Genomic DNA, 25,327 nt, shown 5'->3' with positions numbered 1-25,327 from the left:
ATTTTAGTACAATATGTATAGCTTAAAGATAAGTGCTGTTTTTAAAAAAATATATAGCCACAGTATCATTAACACAAGTCTCAATGAAAAATATTGAAGATAATTCCTTAATAGTGTCAGATTAACAGCCAGTGTTTACATTTTCCCAGGCTTCTTAATTGTTTGTCACAGTTTTGTTTGTTTGAATCAGGTTTCAGATGAGGTCTGCACATTGTTTTTAGTTGATGTGTGTCTTAAATCCACTTTAAGCCATAGTTCTCCCTCCCCCGACCCTCCTTTTTTTTCTTGTAATTTATTGGTGAAGAAACAGAGTTATGTGTTTTAGGCACACTCTCTCTCCTCCTCCTTTCCCACTTCTCCCCCATCCCCTCCTCCAAATGTGTCGTGAGTAGTATAGCAGTGTTGTCTGATTTTTCTTTTTGTGACACCAGCCACCATTGGTATTCACCGCCCACATAGAGTAAGTCATTAGGGGTGGCAAGGATGTTTTTAAAATAAGTTATACACGTATGGAATAAATTATTGTCAGTTCACTTTGCTTTTTTTCATGAAGCTTTGTTCTATATTAATTAAATTCAAAGTATCAAATTCGATGTATTATGCACTCAGTTTTCATTATTTTTAGGAAGAGTATCTACCAAAGTGTTCTTCACTCTTTTTGCCCTGCTTGGTCTCTTCATCTGTTTCTTTGGACACAGATTCTGGAAAACAGGTATTTTGTCTAATATAGTTGCTATTTACATGCCTTGTGGTCTTTTTTCTGAAATGCTGCTGGGGAATTTATGACCTGTAAGGAGAGTAAGCAACTGGCTACCTCCACTATCTTTATAGATTTGTAGCTGGGGTCTTTTAGTAAAGATTCTACTGAATTACAATGCATTTTGATTTTTTCTCTTTTCTCAACAATGGAATGCAACCTTCTCTTATTAAGAGGGGAATAAAATTTGATTTGTGCATCAAAACTTCAATTGCTAGATTGACTAGTTGACCAAAGATTACTAATTAGAAATCAGGACGTCTATGTAAAAATATATGTGGATTTTGGTGACGGTGATTGACATGGTTTCGTATAAATCAGGCTGCAGTGTACAGGGAGGTCGAAATGTCTGCACAGCCCTGGGAGGTTCAGACAGCAAATGGGAACTCCACGATCTGCTCAGTGAAACCCAATGGGGGAGGTAGAATATGAATTATGCTCATTGAGTTGATTTGAATTCTTTGGGCTGACTTTTATGTAACTAATGTTTGTAATTACTAAAAAAAAAAAAAACCTTATATAATTCATTAACAGGCAGTATAATGAGCATCAAGGGGAGAGTAAACATAATCTTGATCTTATAAAACTCTTCGAACTTGCTTTAATAAATTGTTTGAAGCAGCAACGCCTTTCCCTCCATTACTATACTTTTTTTCTTGATTGAGAAGAGAATATTGTGAAGAATATTTAATTTCTCAAAGTGTAGAATGATTCTATAATACAGAATTTAATTGTTAAGCTGTATGCAAGGTCCCAAAGATATTACTAGGTTTTTTATAGATAAAGACAATGGTTGATGTTCATCCTAAACAGGAAAGGATCACTTAAAAGTCACATTTTGCTTTGGAATTTTTTTTTTTTAACCTTTCAAATTGTATTCTTGCTCATGTAATGAATTGAAATCTAGTCTGCAATTTCAGATCAGACACAATGACAAAAGTACTATTTTTGTTTTAAGTAGGAAGTATAAATATATTAAAATGAGCTATGAACTTAACAATTAACTGACCAATTGAAATTGACCTATATACAAGAAAATGTATCCAATAGTTAATACTTTAATTTGTACCCATTTAACGATAATATTTACTCCCAGTGACTTCTGAATTTTTCCTGCCTTTTAGATAATTATTTCTCTTCTCTGAATGCCCTCATGTGTAAATTCTGGGAACTGAAGCATGTATTTGTAGATTAGACATTTAAATTGCATTTACTAACTGTAGCTTTTGTTTTTTTCCCTTCCTTGGTCGTTTGCTACTAGAACTATTCTTTATAGGCTTTATCTTCATGGGATTCTTCTTTTATATACTGATTACAAGACTGACACCTATTAAGTATGATGGTAAGTGAAAATAATATAGTTTGACTGAGTGTTCAAAAAGGAAGGCACCATTTACACGCACCTTTCCTTCTACAGTTTGACCAGTATTGTGTGTGATATCCTCTTATGTGTGTAAAATAACTGGCCACCTGTGCTCTACACATCTTTTCTAAACTACTCCTTCAGACCTTCTCTCCCGGGTTTTTAATCTACATGGTGAATTCCTTGGTACTGAGGGAAATGAAGGGCCATATTGATTATAAACCTGTGTTCCAGCTGTGTGGTATATTGACCATATGACATTTATAGCAATCAGAGTGTTAGGATTTTCTTTACCTTAAAACAAACACAACCCCTCCTTCCTTGTCACATTGAACAGAATGCTTGTCACCCCTTCTTCCTCTGCCCCAATTATAGGTTGTACCAAGCCATGCCTGTCACTAGTCCTTGGAGGTTTAGCTCCCCGGCTGGTTTCCAGCCTCAGACCGGGCCCTCTCTAGAGAGGGCCTCCCCATGCTGGTTTCACTGCACCACTGATGCGCCTTCGGTGCCTGACCCAGAGAAAGGCTAGGCTGGCTCTGGTAATGGTATAGCGTGTCTAAGCGTGCGGTGGGAAAAGCTTCCTCTGATCTAACTGTTCATCCTCTCTCCTTGTGCAGTCCGCCTGGTTCTGACAGCCGTTGCCGGATGTGTTGGTGGGATTTTCCTGGTAGCTGCTTGGTGGCGATTTGGGATCCTTGTCCTCTGCATGCTGTGTATTGGGCTAGTGCTGGGGTTCCTCGTCTCATCAGTGACTTTCTTCACTCCACTGGGTAGGAGATGTGTAACTCATGTTATGTGTGTTCAGTTCATTGTTTCACGAGTTCATTTCAGCTCTCTAGTACACATATCCCCTCGTCAGGGATTTGGGGCCTCTCCTTAGAGTTCTAGAAATTTGCACTGATAATGTGGCCCTTTGGGGAGGGTCAGTACCAGTAAGAATCCCTCTTTCCTCAAAGGCACTCTGTACAGATGAATTCTAGAATGTCTTTGGAGGTAGCTTTGTATCTATTTGTCATGATAAGGGGTGTGTGTGTGTGTTTCTCTTAGTTGAAATTAAGGGAGGTAAAGGGGATTCTTTATATATGGCAGAATAGTGGTTTTCATTTTTTATTTGTTAAACCCTGGAACTCTTTCTTCAAGTGAATTTTAAGCAGAAGCCTGATACACCCCACAGATAAATTTGGTGCTGCCCTGATGGCAGCTGAGCTGAGGAACCTGGTGCTTTGTCCCCCGTCTTCTCTTTACCCCTAACCTCTGCTCCCACCCTTTGCCAAACCCCGAGTATTCCCAAAGTACCTACTTGTAGTCATCCTAGGGCAGTAGCAAAGGGATGGTTCTGGGGATTTTTTTAAGTTATTCAATTTCTATCAATTTTTAAAGTCTAGTTAGCTTGTAAGTTAACTTCCTTTTGTAGGGGAGGAAAAATTTTCCTTCTGCCCTTCTAGGTTCTTTGGCTGCTCTAATAATTAAATTGACGTAAGACAGATCAATAGGAGAAAAACAGATTTAATTTCGTGCCACTGTAGTCCCATAAAAATATAAGACTCAAAGGCAGTCACGCAGTTGAGGCTTATCTGCCATCCCGAGCTAAGAAATGGAATGGAGTCTGGGGCTTCAAAGGGGAGGAGGGCAGTTTACAGGAACATAAGAAGAGCAGATGTTTGCCATGCAGGTAAGTCTTTCAGATAAAAAGTTATCTCTGGTAATTGCTTTGGTTCTGGGCCAGGCCCCTGATCTAAATTCTTTTAGGCAGTTAAGGGAAAGAAAAGTTTTTCTGAATCTGCTGGGTCTTGATTGCCTTCAGCTCATGCCAAAGGGGCACATTTTGGGGTGCCCTATTCTGCTTCCCTTCACTTTGCAGTTGTACAATAACTTAACATTTCTTGTTTGTTGTCAAAAATGCAAAAAAAGGAGTATCTACACACTACTATATTTAAAATAGACAAACAACAAGGCCCTACTATATACCATGGGAACTATATTCAATATCTTGTAATAACCTATAATGGAAAAGAATCCAAAAAAGAATATATATTTGTGTATGTGTGTGTGTATAACTGAATCACTTTTGCTATACACCTGAAACTAACACAACATTGTAAATCAACTATATTTCAATTAAGAAAAAAAAGGGAGTATCTACATTCAAAAGTATTAGGCTATTTCCTTCTTGTGACAATGTTTAGTTCTTATATAATAATATCAGATTAAAGGTGATGAAAATGTTAGATATAAGAATAGCTGTCTCAAAAAAAAAAAAGAGTGCCTGTCTCTTGAGGTTGTCAGTTTTTGAGAACACAGGATATAGAGTACAGTTGGCTCTCTAAAGATTTTTTTTTTTAAGATCAGAGAGGATTGGTGACCTGTGTGTTTACTGACCATTCCAAGGCCCTTTGTTCTGATTTTAGCAAACCTATAGCCGAGTTCATTTCCACAGGCCCCCCTGCAGGTAGCTTTTTATCTACCTGCAAAGTAGCATTGTTTAGATTTGACTAAATGACAGGTTCCCAGGGATGTCTGTTGAAAATGCAGATTCAGAGCTCTACTCTAGAAGTGCTAAATCAAATACTACTTAATGAGCTTCCTCCTTTTTTGTTAATGCTTAGAGGATGGAGGGATGATGGGTTAGAAGTTTTTGTAGTTAATATATTGAACTATCTTATTTTTGGTAGTTAATGTATGAACTATCTCATTGCTTAAGGACATTTAGGGTGAGTGTCTCCCTAATAAGAGTGGGTGCAAACTCATATTTTTAAGCATTAAAATTTGAAAAAGATTTGGCTGACCTCTCAGATCTAATTAAATTACTGTTTTCACCTTATTATGTGTCTACCCAAGAGCTTGTACTCTGAAAGGGTCAGTGTTCACATGCCTGGCATCATAACTACTATTTTTTTCAAATTTATTTTATTCAAGTAGAGTTGATGTACAAGGTTGTGTTACGTAACTCCTCTTTTTAATCCTGCATTCCTTCTTTTAAAACCACATGTGCATTTTGTGAAGGTTAGTGTAGTTGACCTCGAGATCTGATCCATCCATTCACCTCACTGCAGCATGTTGCAGTTTGCTTCCTGAGAATGTGGGGTCTCCAGGTCAGAGTCCCTCACTATGGAACTCCCTCTCTTTCAGGATACATGGGTCTCAAGATATGGGGCCACCTCCAGCTGGACTGAGTGACAGTGCCAGTGTCAATATGAAATAATTGTCAGATTTATATTCTTGCTATTTAAACGTAATTTATAATAGGAGTTCTTATATATCTGTCCTGGGTCACCCCAAGGTGTGCTGGACTTTGGAGAAGGGTTTAGTAGGGCAGATAAGTGGTTGGCTCCCATCTTTCCTGATGCCTGAGGAAATCTCTTCCAGTGTGCAGTGGCTGGGCAGGAAATGCATTGACGGTAAAAACCTATTACATCTATTTTGCTGCCTTTATGGGAGTTCATATGGTTAACTCTGAATGCCACTTTTTTACTTTGCAGTACAAAATCATGGAATCATAGAAATTTGTAGCTAGAAGGGACGATTTGAAGCTTGGGGATGAAGTGGTTCAACCTTCTCATTTTACGGGTTAGGAAATTGAGGCCCAGCATCACAGCTGGTAAATGGAAGAGCTTGGACTAGCCCAGCCTCTTCTAAATTATCCTGGTAATAAATGCAGAGCATTTACCTGCTTGATTTTCCTCCCACCCCTCTACCTTCTTAGGACACTCCCTTCAAAGGGGATTGTATTGACAGTTAAGTGAAAAAAGTCAGTTCATATCTAATTGCCGACATATTCCCTGGTTGTTAAATTAAATCTTCGATGTACGTCTATGTTCACACGTTGAGAAAACAAAATTTAACTTGGTGAACCTGTTGTTTACTCTTGATTTCTTTTTGCTTTTCCAGGAAACCTAAAGATTTTCCGTGATGACTCAGTGTTCTGGGTGACCTTCTCTTGTATAGCTATTCTCATTCCAGTGGTTTTCATGGGCTGCCTAAGAATAGTAAGTGTCATTGGGTCAGTTTATTCATCCTGTTGTCCTGGGCCTTCAGTTGTTTTGCATTTTTATTCACCAGAGAGAGCTGTCTGATTATCTGTATCAGATGATTGATTTTTAAATAGCCTTGTTACTATGAAAGCAAGAGAAGTTCTAGTTACGATTACCTAGTTATGATGTTTTTTCCATCAAGTGGTGCAGGTCATCCCTCTTTTAACAGCGGAAGCAGAGAAGGTAGGGCTTACAGTACTGCAACAGTCTGCTGGATTGTTCATTTCAGCTGTCTCTCCAGAAGAATGGTTCTTCATCTAACTAGAATTTATTGTTGAAGTTCTTTCACAGGGAAGATATTTTCTATGATGAGGGAAACTGTTTTACCAGCTGTAGGTGTTGAAGATTGTTTTCAGTTTATATTTTCAGGTAACCTTTATTCAGCTGTAAGACTTTGTCTCTCTTCACATGCTCCGAGGGAGAAGTGATTCTCTGGGATTGAGGCCAATGATTAAAGTTAAAAACTATTATTGTTCTACCAGAGGTGCCGCCTAAACGCTTCTGCTCTTCCACAGCTGAACATACTGAGTTGTGGATTCATTGGCTCCTATTCGGTGGTCTTGGCCGTTGACAGTTACTTGTACACAAGCCTTTCCTACATCACTTTGAACGTACTGAAGAGGGTGCTCCACACGGATTTCCGCAGAGCTTTCATAAATGTGCCTTTTCAAACGAATGGTAAGACTCTAAATCCAAGAACCAAGTGATAGTCAGATAGGAATATTGGCCCACTTGTGCTAACAAGAACTCTTGGTAACCAGATTGAAAGATTGAAAGAAGGTTAACTGGACAAAAGGAGGAAATTCACACCATCCAAATGCTGTAAGAGCCCTGTGTTAATAACTTGTGATCATAGGAATGAAGAATTTAAATTTGTAAGGTGGCTGAAAGTCATACTTCTAAAAATCTAGTACATGAACTTTATTAAGAAATTTCTAAGCCAGGATTACTAAGGTTTATCTGGTCAATTCCCAGCTGTAAGAAAAATGCTGAGAAGAAAGCTGTTGGGCACCTTATGAGTTGGGGTGGGGTGAGGGGTGAGAACGACAACTTGATTTTTTTAAGCTATTCCCTTGTTTCCTCCTATAAAGAAGCACGCAATTTGCTAATCAAAGTGAAAGTGGTTTTCAATCAGTAGTTGTATTTTTCCTCAATTGTAAGAGTCTACCCATTAAAGATTTTCCATTAACTTTCTGAAAAAAATGACTACTAAATTAAATGTTCACAAAGATTATAAGATATGTTGGTTTCAGAAATGTTAAAATAGCGAGGATGGAAAAGCAGGTCTTAGAATTGAAGATATATAAGCACCATTGTGATTGTTATGAATATTTAAGGGCAAATCTTTCCCTCTGCTATCCTGAGCCTGCCCTCATTCTTTAAGAGGTTGATGGTAGAGACCTTGAGATCCACACGTCTTGGAAGTTTGACGGTATTTTGCCAAGCCTTCTGCTAGAAGCTCAATACAATTTGTTGACTCTTTTCATGCATTTCTGTATCCACTCTGTATGAGTGGGGTGGGGTCCCATATAGGGTGGGATGGCAAAAAAGAGCATCATGACGTTCCAATGATGTACATTTGTGAGATCACTGCCTTTCCCCCCACCTCTGGAGAAACACAGCAATCAACAAACAGCTGTGTCTGTGGGCACTAGTCATAAAATATTGGAATGCCAAGGATTCCTTTACAACCTGTCTGGACTTTCAAATGCCTGTAATTGGAAACTCCTATTTTAAAATGTAAGACCATAGCTTCCTCACTTATTCCTTGGCTGGTTAAGTGAGGAAATACACATATGTTTGGACAAACTTACCAGAAAATCTAATATTAACTGAGAAAAGATGATACAGATTGAGGCTATGAAATGTTGTCTTCGATCTGTGTTAGGTTTTAAAATACAAGAGTTCAAACTGTGCTTCTCTACCGTTCTTTAGACTTTATTATCCTGGCAGTATGGGGGATGCTGGCTGTAAGTGGAATTACGTTACAGATTCGAAGAGAAAGAGGGCAACCGTTTTTCCCTCCCCACCCGTACAAGTTGTGGAAGCGAGAGCGTGAGCGCAGAGTGACGAACATCCTGGACCCCAGCTACCACGTCCCTCCACTGAGAGAGAGGCTCTACGGCCGATTAGCCCAGATCAAAGAGCTCTTTCAGAAGGAACAGCCAGCCGGAGAAAGAACGCCCCTGCTTCTGTAGATGCGGAGGGCTTGGTCAGTGCAGTCTTGAAGTACAACCCAGGTACCGCCTCAGATTGGGTGTTGCTGCCTTGCTGCTTCAGCAGTCTCTGGGGCAAGTCTGCTAAGAAACCAGCTTCTGTGTCCGTGCTTTGTACAGTATTGTGGTCTCCTTATTGATACAGGGTAAGGGTATACCAGGGACATGACAGTAATTCTAAGTGAGAGGGAGAAAGATGGCCAAAAAGTTGGTGGTAGGGAGGTTCTTCCTTATTACGAAATACGTAAGAAATTACCTTTTGGTTTATAAATATATGTCAACTTATTCCATTAAATAGATACACTTAAAAAAAAAAAAAAAAAGGAACTTGAAAACAATGGTTCTCCTGTAAAGCCCTGGTGGTTTTTTTTTTTTATAACACCTTGAACAATTCTGTCACCTGAGTCTGTCCAAACTCGGGGGCCAGGGCACGGAGGGTGGTTTAATTTAAGGGTTGGACTGAACTTTTATTTGTCACTGTGTTTGGAGCTTTGGGAATTTGAAACTGGGCCTTTGAACTTCAGAGTACAAAACAGGGAAAACTAACTTATTTTCTTTCTAATAGCAGTCTGATTACTTAGTTGTATCTTTCTTAGTATCATATATTATCAAAAAGTACCCTTCTTTTGTTTATGGTAAAATACATATTTACCGTATCGATCATTTTTTAAGTATATAGTTCAGTAGGTACCCCTCGTCTTTGCCTTTTATTGCTTAAAATGGTAATTTAAATAGCTAAATTATTCCAATTATTTGAAAGTAGGTCCATTTATATAGAGCTTTTATATGGATGATTTATTTATATTTCAGATTAAAAAATGGACTTTTTTTTCTTTCAAGACCTTTTAAAATAGTGTTGATAGCTGATCTCTAATTGAAACTGCATTCGATGACATATGAATTGTTTTATTTTTAGGAGACAAATTGGCTCTTAGCTTCATCCATAATCCCATTAATACGGAAACCTTTAAAAAATTTGCATTTTGTAGTTCTTTCTGCTAAATTAGTTGTTAGAGCTTTGGCACAGTTTCCGAAAATATGTGCATGAAGGCTTTGTTTGTCCTGTCTGTGTTGTAAAGCGCTGAGGAGGGCGTCAGAAAGGGTTCAGGTGTTTAATAGAGCTGCTTTCAATGACTTGGACTCTGTAAGGAGAGTCCCTTCAGCTTTGACTTTGTTCCACCACAAGAAAGCACCCGATGCCCTGGGCTGCATCCCTGCTCCTCATGGCCTTTTAACCGTCAGAGCCTCTGCCGAGGAGGTTCTGCCTTGCATTTGGAGCTGGTGACGCTGATGTGCCTGAGTGGCTGTGAGGTCAGTTGTGGTTGTTGCATTCCCATCTGTAAGTTAACCGCTGTTTAAATGATGCTGCTTTTCAGAGGTTTTCAATGGACAGTAGGTTTCTGAAGTTTCGGGTAACTGGAAAATTTTCAACTTTCGCTCTTAAAAGTGTTCTGGTAAGGTTGAAACAAAATGAAAAAATGTATGACTAATCATTTCTTGCATTGAAAAATTATACACAGGTGTTTGTTTACTATTTATTTTGTAATCTTCACTGTTTATATAACTTCAAAAACACTTAAACTTGAAGAAAAATGTGTTTTTTTAATAATTCGCTGTAGGGATTCTGGATTCTGCTGTATTATTGTAAATTCTAACAAAGTTATATGGAATATGTGTGAGTTTTTTCCTATACCATCAAAATGCACTGCCAGTAAAGGGTATAAAGACAAAACACTTTCTTGGAGGGGGGAGACAAATTGTTAAAATTTTTCATGATAATTTGTGAGTAATAAGTCAGTTCGTATAATTTTTTAATAATAAATACCTATTTTGAAAAAATGCTAAGAAGTCTCATTATTATAAAATTCCTATAAAATTTTTTACCAACTGTATTTTTGTACCAAAGTAACAAGACATGAGAGGACCGTTTCATAGCTATAAGAACAAAATTATTTAATCTGGACAAACAATTCTTTATTAAAAAAATCAGTTTAAGTATAAATGGAATGATAGGAAATGAACAAAATATGGGATAATGTGTTAAAAGTTATTTCCTTTGTTAAAAGGAAAGCTGATGTCTTTAATGCATTAGTTTGTGTTGGTGTCTTTAGTACTTCAGTTGTGTCAAACAAGAAAAATAGTGTTGCTGGAAACTTGGTTCTACTATTTAAACGTTTTGGTTCTGATTAACCTATTGTAGATTAGCTACTAGGTTGCCAAACCACAGCAGCTAACCGGTGCTATAGACCAGTTGAGTTCTATATAAATTGGGATAGAAAACTGATTCTAACAAAGAAATTGCTAGAATATTAGGCCAGGAGTGAACTTCAGAGATAACGTTAACTGATCTTAACATGTTATCATGTTATTTTATACCTGAGGAAATTCTTAAACAAGGAGTAAATTATATGAAGTCACAGTTATCAAATAATAGTGCCCAGAAACAAAATTTGAGAACTCCCTATCCAAATGTGCTTTATACTCTATCATAATGAAAATGTAATTCATTATTTTCAGTTTTCTTCTGCTGGTGAATTGGTAGGAAGCTCCTATGCTCCTAATATTGCCATGATCTCTACTTTTGGGGAGTTATTAATATTACACAGTGAAAACATGTTTTTCCAAGTTAATTCTCTGTGGTCATGGACCATTTCCTATTCATTACAAAGTACATGATAGATCCTTAAAATTTCCAATATCCATAAGTATTTCTCCACAGCAGCATTTGTAAAGAATTTTTTAGTATAAAGTTCACTCCTTGATGATGTACTTGATACCTGTTATTAACCTTCATTAAAACCCCAGAATTCTTGGCTGATCTCCTGAGAACTGGGTGGAGGCTTTCCCATTGTGCTACAGCCCTTCTTGGAAGGGAGGCTACCTGTGTTTTCCTTTTTGATATGGGCTGAGTTGTGTTCCCCCCTCCCAATTCATATGTTGAAGCCCTCACCTCCCAGTACTTCAATATGTGACTGTATTTGGAGAGAGGGCTTTATTAAAGAGGTAATTAAGTTAAAATGAGGCCATTAGGGTGAGCCCTTATCTAGTCTCACTAGTGTCTTTACAAAAAGATAAGAACATACAGAGACCCTGGGGCAAAGTACATGTGAGGACACAGTGAGAAGATGGCCATCTGCCAGCAGAGGAGAGAGGCCTCAGAAGAAACCAGCCTTGATCTTGGACTTCCAGCCTCCAGAACTGTGAGAAAGTTTCTGTTGTTAAGCCACCCAGTCTGTGGTATTTTGTTATGGCGGCCCTAGCGGACTAGTACACTTTACAAGTCCTTTTATCCTGATGGTTGATTGAAAGACATCTGGGCACTTTGGCCACTACGTTTGCAAGGACCACTCTTTATGAAATTGAGGTAGAGAGGGACTCAAGTTTAGCGGAAACTTGGGCTTACCAGGGACTACCACATAATCATTACGCGGGGGAGGCTGGCAGTTCTGGATGAAGCTACTACATCAGCACCAGGGGCAAAATTTTAATAACTGTAATACAATGAATGATAACAGTCTGATTTGGATCTCACCTTCACTCATTCACTCAATATTTTGTTGAGTTCCTAAATGGCCAGGCATTGCCTTGGGCCCTAGAAGAAGATGACAAACAATACAGGCCTGGTCCCTGCTTCAGGGGTTAGAGTGTGATGAGTGAGACAGATACTAAAATAGTTACAGAAGAAGTAACAATATGCAATGAAAACCTACAGTGGAATTGGGGGTGGAATCTGAGATGCCAGGGAAGACTTCCTTGAGGAAGTGACATTTAAGTGGAGATTTGGAGGATGAGCAGGGCCACAAGGAGGCTCAGTGCATTCCATGTAGTGGAGGGAAAGCACCAACCAAAGCCTGGAGGCCTTCCCTTCTCATTTTGGAGATGCCCCAGTGGAGCCTCACCTGTCTGCCCACCAGTCACTATCGCCCTTCCTTTTGGTGCCTGGTGGGAATCAGCTCTCCTATTCTCAGCTTTTGACATTTTGAGCAGTTGGTCCAGACCAGGACGTTGTCAGGTTTTGTTTTGTTTTCTTTTAAATCGAGTAATAATTGACATATCAACATTGTATAAGTTGAAGGTGTACAATGTGTTGATTTAATACATTTATATATTACAATATGATTATCATCACAGCATTAACATCTCTTATCATGTCACATAATTCTTTTTTTGTGGTGAGAACAGGTAAGATTTAGTTTATGAGCAACTTTGAAGTTTATAATACAATACTGTTGACTATAATCACTATGCTGTATATTAGAACTCCAGAATGTATTTATCTTCTAGTTGTAAGTTCATACCTTTAAACATCTCCCCAGTTCCCCTAGCCCCAGCCCCTGGTAACTACCGTTCTACCCTCTGTTAGTAGGAGTCTGGCGTTATTAGATTACACAGATGAGTGATATCATAGTGTTTGTCTTTCTCTGCTGACTTATCTCACTAAGCATAACGCTCTCAAGGTCCATTCATGTTGTCACAAATGGCGGAATTTCCTTCTTTCCCATGGCTGAATAATATTCAATTGTATACAAATGCAACATCTTTATCCATTCATCCGTTGAAGGACACTTAGATTGTTTCCCTATCTTGGCTATTGTGAATAATGCTGCAGCTGAAGTAAACTTGGGAGTACAGATAATTTTTCAATATCCTGTTTTTGGTTTTTTTTGGGTATACAGAAGTGGGATTGCTGGATTATATGGTAGTTCCGTTTTTATTGTCAGTCTTCTCTTCCTCATTAAATTTTAACTGCACTACAAAACTGCACAGAGTACACCTTACCTCTTTATTTACCTTTCTTTTTCCATTCCTTCCAAGACCCTAGAATTTAATAATCATTCCCTCGCAGGTAGGTCAGAACTTGAGTGACCCACAAGCTGTGGCCCTCGGAATCATTCTTTCTATTCCACAGTCTATACATACAAGTATAATAATATACCTGACTCTACTGCCCCTAAGGGTGAATTCCTTCCCCTGGAAGGAGGTTAAAGAATGGCCACAATTTTTTTTTCTTTTTGAAGTCTTTTCCCTTTGAAGTCCTTAAGGGTGAAAAGGCCTATTCTGTCTCACATGCAGTTCTCATGGCTCCTCCTGTAACGGATTCTCTCTTCCAGACTAGCTTGAATGTGCTTGGCCTGCCTGCACTCATGGTGCAGGATGGATGATCTGGGAGCTTTGAGGAAAGGGGTAGAGGATAAGAAGATGAATGCAGCTGCAAGAAGCAAGCGAGACACATTACTAAGCATGCCTTGGCTCCCCCATTCTCCATGGGCTGTGTTTTCAGGAACTGAACCAGTTCTCAACTTTTTAAAGTAAACTAGCTGTCTCATTTGGAGACCATCTGTGTATCAAAATTCCTTAAAATGACTAAAATATATGTATCATTAGGGCCGGGCCTAAGGTTCTAGGGCAGGGGTACCCAACCCCTGGGCCACGGACTGGTACCAGTCCGTGGCCTGTTAGGAACCGGGCCGCAGAGCAGGAGGGGAGTAGCGGGTGAGCGAGCGCAGCTTCATCTGTATTTACAGCCGCTCCCCATCGCTCACGTTACCGCCTGAGCTCCGCCTTCTGTCAGATCAGCTGCGGCATTAGATTCTCATAGGAGATCGAACCCTACTGTGAACTGCACATGCGAGGGATCTAGGTTGCGCGCTCCTTATGGGAATCTAATGCCTGATGATCTGAGGGGCAGCTGAGGCGGTGATGCTAGCGCTGGGGAGTGGCTGCAGATACAGATCATCATGAGCAGAGAGGTCTGACTGCACAGAGACCATAATAAATCAGTTGCTTGCAGACTCGTATCAGAACCCTATCAGTGAGTGGCAAGTGACAATTAAGCTGCATATGGTGGCAGGATTTATAGTGGCAAGTGAGTTGATGTACTTCAATTGTACAGCTGCATCTGGTGGCAGGCTTTAAGTCAGAATCCGACACATATTTTAGTCCGTGCGTGGCCTGCCCATTATTTTATTTACTACTTCCATCCACGCCTCTTTCCCACACTGCGCACTTCTCTCAGTCACAGTTTTGGTAAACCCAAAAGCTAACCCTAGCCAAAATGGGTAAAAACCAAACGTCACTGGAGAGCTTCTTTGAAAAGGGGGAAAGACACAATGATGAGACAGCAGAACCCTCTAAGACTGCCAACAAAAAGAAAGCTGCATTTAAAAGAAAATACCAAGAGTCCTACTTAAATCACAGGTTCATTGCAACAGGTGATTCACGTTCTCCAAGCCCGCTTTGTATAATATGTGGCAACCGGCTATCCAACGAAGCCATGGAACCTTCAAAACAGCTTCACCACATGGAGACCAAGCACCCTGCATTAAAAGACAAGCCTTCGGAGTTTTTCAAAAGAAAAAACGTGAACACAAAGAACAGAAGCAATTATTGAAGGCCACTACTTCATCAAATGTCTCTGCACTGAGAGCATCATTCTTAGTGGCTAACCGCATTGCTAAAGCTGAGAAGCCCTTAGTATTGGTGAAGAGTTGATCCTGCCTGCTGCTAAGGACATTTGTCGTGAACTTTTAGGAGAGGCTGCAGTTCAAAAGGTGGCACATGTTCCTCTTTTGGCTAGCACTATAAGTAGACGAATTGATGAAACAGCAGACAATATTAAGGCACAGTTGTTAGGATTAATGAGTCACCGTGGTACTCCAGGTTGATGAGTCTACCGATGTTGACAACAAGGCAAAAATACTCACTTTTGTGCGATATATTTTTCAGGAGGACGTGCATGAGGATATGTTATGTGCACTTGTGTTGCCAACCAATACCACAGCAGCAGAACTATTCAAGTCTTTGAATGATTACATAACAGGAAAACTGAATTGGTCACTTTGTGTCGGTATGTGCACGGACAGAACGGCTGCCATGACTGGACGGCTTTCTGGTTTCACTACTCAGGTCAAAGAGGTCGCTTCTGAATGTGTCTATGCACTGTGTCATCCATAGAGAAATGCTGGCTAGCTGAAAAATGTCACCTGAACTTAACAGTGTTTTGCAGGATGTGATTAAAATTATCAACCACATTAAAGTACGGGTCCTTAACTCACGTCTGTTCGTGCAGCTCTGTGAGGAGATGGACGCAGAGCACACACGTCTTCTCTGATACACACAAGTGAGATGGCTTTCTAGAGGTAGATCACTGGCCAGAGTTTTTTACAAGAGCTGCTCCAGAAATTTCTTTTAGAAAAACAGTCACCACTGGCAGCACGTTTCAGTGACACAGAATGGGTCACAAAACTTGCTTACTTGTGTGACATATTCAACCTGCTCAACGAACGCAATGTCACTTCAGGGGAGAACGACAACTGTGTTCAAGTCGGCAGATAAAGTGGCTGCATTCAAAGCCAGACTGGAATTATGGGGGCGACGAGTAAATACTGGGATTTTTGACATGTTTCAAGCATTAGCAGAGATTTTGAAAGAGACTGAGCCAGGGCCTTCTTTCTCCCAGCTGGGGCATGATCACCTGTCTCAGCTTTCAAAAGAGTTTGAGCATTACTTCTTAACCACAAAAGCTCGAACTGGGAAGGAATGTATCCGCAACCCATTTGTGAATAAGCCAGGTGAATCGACTTTGTCCGTGCTAGAAGAGGATCAACTGCTGGAGATTGTAAATGACGGTGTCCTTAAAAGTATGTTTGAGACAACTTCAAATCTCCATACGTTCTAGATTAAAGTCAAGGGGGAATATCCTGAGATTGCCACAGAAGCACTGAAAAGCCTGCTTCCATTTCCAACATCCTATCTTTGTGAAGCAGGGTTTTCTGCAGTGACAGCAACCAAAGCGAGATTACGGAGTAGACTGAACATAAGCAACACACTTGGGTGTCACTGTCTCCCATCTCCCCCAGATGGGACCATCTAGTTACAGGAAAACAAGCTCAGGGCTCCCACTGATTCTGCATTATAGTGAGTTGTATAATTATTTCATTATATATTACAATGTAACAAGACTAGAAATAAAGTGTGCAATAAATGTAATGCGCTTGAATCATCCCGAAACCATCCCCCCACCCCGGTCCGTGGAAAAATTGTCTTTCACAAAACCGGTCCCTGGTGCCAAAAAGGTTGGGGACCGCTGTTTTAGGGGACTAATTTCAGGGATGGGATGGAAGGCCTTTCTCTGAAAAAGAAAACAAAAAAGCACTCTCTCATTTTGCTTACTAATGTCGGAAGGTTTTTCCAACAGAGGACGACAACTTCCCATTCCACAAGTAGAGCTACTCAACCTTTCTTCCAAACCAGCTCTCCCTCCTGAATCCCTTCAATGATTGATAGATACCAGTGATTTTCTTTCTACTGAATAGAGATGGTTTTTCACCTCTTGTATTCTATATATGTCTAGAGTCTGCACGAGCTAGGAACAAAAACCTTATAATCACTGAGGTAGGTCTTAAAATGAACATATTCTAGGGGAAGTTAGTTAGTTAGTATTTGAGAAATTCATTCACTTGCTCTCACATCAGCCTTTGGTTTGACAGGCCAGAAGTCTGAAATCAAGCAGGGTTGGTCCCTTCTGGAGGCTCTGAGGGAGCCAAGGTCATTCCATGTATCTCTCCTAGCTTCTGATGGCACCTCATAAACCTTACAGTTCCTTGATTTGCATAACCCTCTGCCTCTGTCTTCACATGACTTTCTCCTTGTGTTTCAAATCTCCCCCTTTCCTATAAGGACGACAGTCGTTGGATTTGGGGCCCATACTAAATCCAGGATGATCTTATCCTGAGATCCTTAAATCTGCAAAGACTCTATCTGCAAATATGCTCTCACCCACACGTACAACAGGTTAGGACCTGGGCATACTTCTGGGGGACACTATTAAACCCACCACAGATGATCAAAAGGTCTGCCGAGTTAGCAATAAGTTGCTGGCCAATTCCTAAGAAATACAGATAGAAGTTGTTGCTAAGTACTAAGTTTGTGGTAAGAAAAAAATAAATAAAAAGCCCTAAAAATAAACTATATGGAAGAATAAATGTAAGCATTGTTTTCAAATTAACTTGGAGACCATACCAATTTTAATCGCTCATCTTTATTGATAAAATAGGTTCCTAGTAGTACATATTCTCAGACATAAATTTAAGGTTCTGCTTAAAAAAAAAAAGTATGGGATAGAACACAGTTGCTATATAATAACATAAATGTCTTTAAACACCAAGTTCTTAAAATAATATCCAAGTAAGAAGACGAAGAATAAATTAACTCAACTTATTTGTTTACAAAAATAATTATTTATCAAGTAATGTTTTATAATAGAGCTGCCCCAATGAATTGCCTCAGACTTACTCTCAATTGTGTAGCTTATTTCAATTCTGACTTGGGATAAAAACTCTATGAATGAATGTGCCATCAAATTAAAGGATATTTTCCCCAAAACCAATAGAAAAGTTTAAAAATAAAAACTGTCACTTGTTTATCAAATAACAATTAAGGCCTCTGAATGAGAAAAGAAATCTATTTAATGTTTGGGCCATTAGCCCTTTTCTATTTCAGTCAGTCCCATCAACCCCACTTACCCCAAACTTAAGATAAAAATTTCTAAAGTGAAAAGTAGTTTTGAATTTTACCAATATATGAAATTATACATAAAAGTTACCATGTAAATATTACTTTAACCAATTATATACTCCAAAGTAGAATTTTCTATTGTGCTATTTTTAATATATGTTTAATATAAATGAGTATGGTATATTTAATAATCATATTTGACACTCTTACCTTTTCTTCTATAATCATGACAGAATATGAAATATTTAGATTTCAACTGATGTTAAAGCACATTTCTATTTCTAGCAGCTTTTAAAAATTTATATACTGGATATATATTCTGTAAAAAATAAAACAAATACTTATAAATCCAGATTTCCCCCTCACCACCCCCCAGCCCTTTGACTGAAAGGTTACAAGAAACATCTTATAGGTTATGAGAACCAGATGGAACTTAAGAATAGATCTAGAAAAAAAATTTTTTTTAATTTTAACTTACTGTTTCTATATGTCTTAAGCGTAATTACTTAAGAAAAAAAAAAGGTTTTGAGGCAGAGGAATTTCCAATTTACTTTGAAATTACCATACTTATCTTGCTATATCAAACATTTCAACTGTTAGCTAAATGAGCTACATAATATCCTTAAAGATCAACCAGAGAAGAGAAAAATCTCATCTTCATTACTGATTAGAACCAAAACTTATTCTTTCAAAGAAGTAGTTTAACCTACTAAATATGTCTCTTATAAGCTCTTCTTTCTTAGAAAGTAGTATTCCTTCTCTTTCATCCCTGAAATATTTCATATACTTAAGCAAATCATGGACAATTGTTAGCTCAGTATTAATTAGGATAAATTAGCTAAAATTAAATTACCTCTTTTAGTTATGGTGCATATAAAACATTCCTAAGTCTTTCAAACTGAACTTTCTTTGACAAAAATTTAAATTAATGAGAAGGTAGATAGGCAATCATTAAAGCTGAAGTCTCATGGTACATAAGCTATTTGTTAGCTTTCACCATATAGGGAGGATATAATTTAGTATGACGATTTTCCATTCACAATACTGTGGCAAAATTTGTATTTTAAAATTGGGATGTTTCTATTAATTCCCAGACATTTGTTGGGGATAGTCATGTTTATCCAAGTGTCAACCAGAAAGCCAACAGCACTGCTGAAAGCTCTTGATACATTCAGCAGTCTCTGTGAAAATCTTTAACTTGTTCACCAATTAACAAAGGCTTAGCTTCTATTTTTCAATTATAGTTTGGAATAACATCTATGACCATTAACTATGCATTTTCTTGTTGCTATCTTTTAAAAATGTCATTGCCAGTGCACTGTACGTATTATAAAAAAAATAAAGGGCAGCTTGAGATGGATTTTTCTGTTAATTCATTCACAGACTTAAAAGCTCTTCAGCTCTTCCTCAGACTCAGGTCACTATTGGTCACTAATGCTGACAAAGATGTACTTTCCGACACATCATCTTTTCTAAGATTCAAAAATGATTCTCGAGTTATTTGAAGGATCTCTCTCAAGCCTTTATTTTCTTGCTATAAGAAAGCACAAAAACAAAGAAGCAGTCACCAAGCTGGCTACGAGAGTACAAACATCTTAAGAAAAGCCAAACATATGAAGGTATGATAAATAAAAAGCAAGTACTGTAATTGGCAGAAATGTATTAAATGATATATGCAGCTGAAGTTGACAACTTGAATCCAGAGAACACTTTTTTAAAGAGGTAGGAATCATGTATTCAATGTCTTCCACCACTGAAAAGCCTTTTTATTTATCCAGCTGTAACTGTAGACAGAACCTCAGAAACAGCCTTATTTTATAATCACAGTATAGAAAATCACAGTAAGAAAATAACACCTAGATTTATATTTGTGTAAACTCAGAAAGTCTGAATAATACCCTGGGGCTAAAAGGTCTCAGTACTTTAGTAATTTTATTATTTCCCATGATAGCATGGAATGCTATCCCTCACTGGAATTTAACAGCAGCAGGGCTGGCTGAATAGATTGTGATATTTTTTAAGTAGGAAAGTTAAGTGACCAAATCTAGCACTGGTAAACGACTTTGCCTTCTTCTTCTAGATTAGTTACTGCAAGAAATTTTTAGACATTTAAAAATAACTCTCATAATTTATTCTCTACTGCTTTGTCTTTGGTCTTACTTTCTAAGTTTCAATGGTATAAAGCAGAGATCAGCAAACTATGGCCTGGCTTGAGGCCTGTTATTGTAAATTAAACTTAACTGGAACACATTTGAGTCCAATCTTATTTTTTGTGTGTATAGCTGCTTTTTCATTACAATGCCAGAGGTGAGTAGCTACAACAGAGATCGCCTGTTTACAAAGCTTAAAAGATTTACTATCTGGCCTTTTACTGAAAAAGTTTGCTTACCTTTGTTATAAAGAATGAGAGAACTTTGTATACTTAGAGAAATCATTTTTGGCCCTCTATAACCAATTTCTCCACCATGATTTCAAAATAAAGGTTTTAAAAGTATAAAGGTCTACTCTACTGATTTCAGTTATTCAACAATGACTTGTGCTTTTGCTACCACAAAATAAAGGACAGATGAGATAAAAGCTTTTATACTCCCCAGAAAAATACAAGTGGCCAAAGAATATGATTTGTGGACTGAAAACATTTCTCCCTGCATCACTGTGATCTCTAATAAAATAAAGATATTAAAAAAATTACTAAGCTGAAGAAGTATATTCACCTAATAACAGAAGAGACACAGGATCAAAAAAAAAATCCATTTTCTCAATTACTGGTATAAGTTTACTATTGATCCTAGACTCCTGCATTACTATATAAATGGTCTTGCATTATACACCCATATAACCAGTATCCAGATTAGGAAAAAGAACATTACTAGTATCCCAGAAAGTGTGTGAGTATATATATACATATATATATATATGTATTTTTTTTTTAAGATTTTTTTGGGACCATTTTTAAAGTCTTTATTGAATTTGTTACAATATTGCTTCTGTTTTTTTTTATGTTTTGGTTCTTTTGGCCACAAGGCACGTGGGATCTTAGTTCCCTGACCAGGGATCAAACCCGCACCCCCTGCATGGAAGGTGAAGTCTGAACCACTAGACTGCCAGGGAAGTCCCCAGAAGGTACATATTTTAAAGTGGGATATATTTTCTGGCATAAATCTTTGTATGGACAGTTTTCACCTACATGTGCAATTTAGAACTTACCTCAAGTTGAAATATTCGTTCCTGTTCCCTGCAACCCTGTTGCTCGTCAATTTCAATGGCTTTCCTCATTACTGCTGCCATTTCAGTTATCTGGTCAACATGTGCTTGTAATTCCTGAAAAAAAAGAGATGGAAGTTGTGAATCAGTGATACACTTTTTAAAAATTTTTGGATCCTCCCCTTTTTATAAAATCTGCATTGCCACTTAATATGAATGTAATATCTTTACATTGCCATGTAACATAAATGTAATATATCAAACAGATATTTATAAGAAAGTTGACTGACCATGAATGTGCTTTTGAAGTCAGATTTCTGTTAGGACTAGGATTAAGGATAAGCAGCACAATATATCTAAACCCACAAACAGGAAAAATACTCATTTCACTGTCCTCTCACCACAAATGATCAGCAACTTTTTTCTGCACCTACATACCCCATTGACCAAAGTAATGGGAAAGATAAGCATTCAATCTCCTTTCCTCCCTGAAGTCTTCATGATTTAAAAATATTTTCTGTATTTTCCATGCCTAAAAATTCATCTCAATTCAATCCAGAAGCTTTTCTAGATTATATTCCTCATTGAGAGCAGGAACTGTATATTGCTTATATCTGCCTATTATTTAACATTAGGTACATAATAGATAATACGTGTTGAGTAAAATGAACAGAGTTCTGCTTTTAAGTATTGAATATTAAATGGCCTTCTGTGCAAACTGTTCAAAATACAATTTTAGTATAAAATAGACATCCACATTTGTTTGGCACAGCAAGTAGCATAAATTTCTTCAATCTCACTCTCTTATTCTTTTTTTGCACACCTAAGATGAGCCAGGCACTGTGCTAGGTGACAGGAATATGAAGCCTGTTAAGAAATGTTCCCTGATTTCAAGGAGCTTACAGTCAATGAAACAGACAGACAAAAGGTTTATAATCAACAGAAACATGAGAATAATACTTTTTTAAATGAACAACTTCTATAGACCATTGTTCACTAGCAATTGAGGGTCATTTTGTTATACTAAGGACAAAACTTAAATATAAAAGTTAATAGCTCCCCAAATAAACATTAAGTTTCTTAAATAGTTGTATATACTCTGTTTGTAAAAAGGATTTCAACGAGACCCCCCAAAACCTACAAAACTAGTAAACTATGGAAGGAATGTAATAGAGAGCAAATAGGAATATCTTTAGCAAACCACACATTTAATATCTTCTTAACCAACAAATATACAGATCCTTACATTATTTTAACACAATCTATACAAAGCTAGTACGCAGGAAGAATGCAAAATAAAAGATTACGCTGTCCAGTATGGCACTATTTAAATTTAAGTTACCTGAAGTCAAATACAATTTTAAGAAATTAACAATTCAGCCCCTCAGTTGCACTAGTCACACATCAAGTACTTAATAGCCACATGTGGCTGGTGGCTTCCATATTGAACAGCATAGATAAAGAACATTTCCATCATTGCAGAAAGTTCTATTGGACAGCTCTGGATTAAATTATGATAGCAAGAATGATATCAAGACAAACATCTGTCATATTCTGTAGTAGTTTAAAAAAAATGATTACAATCCCTCCCACTGTAAAGGGAGCCTAATGTTTAAAAGCAAGTTAAGTATAGATAACTGCAGCAGCAAACTGAATAAGGGTAATGAGTAAAAATTTTGAATACCAACAGCTTTCTCAGTTTATGATTTGGTGTCTTATGGCACTGACCTAGGTTAAACAACTACAAGGAAGCAGATAATTACTTGCCTTTAAAACAAAAGAAAACAAGAAACTACTAATTTTTTCAGGACAGTCTGTTTTAATAAAATCATCGTAAGAAAAAAACCCCAATACTTCAAACAGAAGTGTATTTTTATAGGTCTGGTTCCTGGATGGTTCACTTATTACAATAAAATCTTCAGGGAAGTGTCATAGATCTCTTAATAGGCACAAGAAGGCAAGACCTGTGCTTTCAAAACTGTCTTAAAGGCAAGAAGTGCTAGCAACATAAACCCTGCACTGTCTTGAAATGCCTTTCAAGAAAAAAAGGCAGTTAAAACACAATAGACACAATGGAGAGGGTACTACTATACTTAATAACACCTAAACAAAAGCAATTTTATTTTATTGTGAACTCAAACTAAAGGACTAAAACTATCGAAAATCTGAATTAAAACAGTTCATTTAACAGTTTAATTGAACAAAATTTTTAGAAAATCAGATTAAAATTATTACCAAGAAAACATCTTTGATGTCCAGCAAGAGGATGACCGTTTGAAGCTTACTAAAATTTTGCATCTATAGCTCACAAGAACAATAACATGAAAGTCTGGCCCAAAGAACCTTTAAAGCCTGCAATTATCTAACAGGCTATGTATAATACAATACACAGAGAACTGATGACAGACTTAAAGTTTCTATACTGAGTATTTTTGCAAGGCTATGAAAAGCACAGCGTTTTTAAAAGCAATTTCATTTATTTGCTGATTTAATTTGGGAGGAGAATTCAATGTAAAAGAACTTTTTAAATGGACCCCCCCCTTCCATCCACACCCCAAAAGCTGACTGTTTTATTTAGTGTACATTCTGATTTGCTTCCAAGTGCCTCCTCTGCAGTCCATGTTGAGGTGCTTCAAGGATGTGTCGAGATGCATCAAGGAAGAATCCTTCGGAGTTGTTACGATGCACCATGTCAATCTGTAGTACAGAGTCATTATAATGTTAATACGGATAATATCCGTAATTTAAAAACTGAATGAGTGTTAGTTCATGCGTGTTAGCCGACTGTTTGAAATGTTTGTTTTTTTAAGATTTCCAAAAAGGTAGCAGTTCAAAAATAATGTAAAAATGAGTATTTGAATGAAAATGAGTTCTCCTCAAACTTTTTATTGGTTTTTAAATAAATGTGTGCTCAAAAACTTCTAGGTGAGGACAAAATTCTATGTTACAGTAGTCTCAAAAGGGTCTCTTACTCCAAAATGCTGTTACGTGTAACTTTGTTTATTACCCCTAAATGTGTTATAAAATTATTTTTGTGTTTAGGCATATCAGAGCACTAGTACCTAAACATATCTTGGAAGCTCATACTTATCATACAAGTTTCTCTGCTCACCCACTTCTGCTTGTTGACCCCAATAATTAATTCAAGGCTAGATTTAGATGGATTTGCTACCTTTCCTTGCCACTTTCCCAGATTCTCCTCATGAGAACCAATCTTGCTTCCTCTAGTATTCCAGTAATAATTCAGATCTCTATTTTAGGATTCATCACATCCTACCTTATATTAGATAATCATGTTTGTGTCTGTATCTCCAAATACACTGAAAGCTTCTATGGTAGAGTAATAAACTTATTCATTCATCTTATTATTAATAATAACTAAGCCAGTGCAAGTGTTAATAAATATCTGTTTGAATCAAAGTGTCTCCTTTTTGGGAAAAATCAAAATCACAAACATTAATATGTATTAGTTAGAATTAATAACAAGTAACTGAACTGTCATTTCATGGAAGGCAAGAATCAGCACTTAGATGAAGAATTCAATTGACATAATTGAAAAAGGATGATTTACAGCTATCTTAAGAAATGTTTAACTTTGCTAATTAACAAAACAGCTGTGATGAGTGGTAAACTCTAATGTGTTTTAGAAAACATTTGCTTCTGACATAGCTGCTACCACAAGAGACTAGCTAGCTTCAGTATCTTATTCTCAAGCACTAGTTTGCCAGAGCATTCTCTTTAGATCTTAAAAAATTTGTTAAGTTGTTAAACATAAGGGCCTTTTGGAATGTCTCAAGATTATACTTATCTTACCAATAATTTTAAGTCAGTTCATATTTGTACCTTAAAAAGACCTCTTAAATTATATATTTAAAATTAAATTTTTTATAATGATCTCATTAACAATAGATACAGTTTATAGTCAAAAGACTGCCATTTAACTATCCAAGGTTTCCTTTTGGATAGGAGATGAATAGCATAATTAGATAATATTAAAGCCACATTTATTTTTATTATTTTACTATTTGACACAAGAGCTGTCTATTACTAACTTCCTTAATATGTAGAGTTGAATTTACATATTAAAGCAATTCACTAGGTATTTAATTTTAATAGAATTCATAATTTAAAAATACCTACAAGCACCAAGATGGAAGAAATATAACATTTTAAGGAATCTAAAAAGTGTTTCAATAATCGAGAAAGATAAAAATGTTATGTGAATATTTCTTAAATAATA

At 37.3% G+C, this 25,327-nt stretch overlaps 2 protein-coding genes across 7 annotated transcripts in view; one reads left to right on the top strand and one right to left on the bottom strand.

Annotated features, from left to right (window-relative positions):
* The window catches only part of TM7SF3 (transmembrane 7 superfamily member 3), a 37,476-nt gene extending 27,273 nt beyond the window's left edge, over positions 1-10,203 (top strand). The window contains exons 7-12 of one of the 2 annotated variants that reach the window (XM_036866454.1): positions 626-712; positions 2,019-2,099; positions 2,738-2,890; positions 6,009-6,106; positions 6,667-6,829; positions 8,087-10,203. In XM_036866454.1, the coding sequence (XP_036722349.1) occupies positions 626-712; positions 2,019-2,099; positions 2,738-2,890; positions 6,009-6,106; positions 6,667-6,829; positions 8,087-8,349 (845 nt within the window). In that variant the 3' untranslated portion in view covers positions 8,350-10,203. The remainder of the gene's footprint in view (positions 1-625; positions 713-2,018; positions 2,100-2,737; positions 2,891-6,008; positions 6,107-6,666; positions 6,830-8,086) is intronic. The other variant, XM_036866455.1, reaches the window with a different exon arrangement.
* A 7,184-nt stretch (positions 10,204-17,387) lies between these two features.
* Positions 17,388-25,327, bottom strand: part of FGFR1OP2 (FGFR1 oncogene partner 2) — a 32,417-nt gene continuing 24,477 nt past the window's right edge. For 3 of the 5 annotated variants that reach the window (XM_036866964.1, XM_036866965.1, XM_036866966.1), the window contains exons 5-7: positions 23,671-23,784; positions 21,091-21,204; positions 17,388-19,417 (exon numbers count right to left, since the gene is read on the bottom strand). In XM_036866964.1, coding sequence (XP_036722859.1) covers positions 19,280-19,417; positions 21,091-21,204; positions 23,671-23,784 — 366 coding nt within the window. In that variant the 3' untranslated portion in view covers positions 17,388-19,279. Of the gene's footprint in view, positions 19,418-21,090; positions 21,205-23,322; positions 23,785-25,327 lie in introns of those variants that run through there. The other 2 variants (XM_036866967.1, XR_005021574.1) reach the window with 2 other exon arrangements.

Source organism: Balaenoptera musculus, chromosome 10, assembly GCF_009873245.2.
Source record: "Balaenoptera musculus isolate JJ_BM4_2016_0621 chromosome 10, mBalMus1.pri.v3, whole genome shotgun sequence".
Lineage (NCBI taxonomy): Eukaryota > Metazoa > Chordata > Mammalia > Artiodactyla > Balaenopteridae > Balaenoptera > Balaenoptera musculus.
Note: the sequence above shows the minus strand (reverse complement) of the source record. Positions and strands in the feature narration are given on the sequence as shown.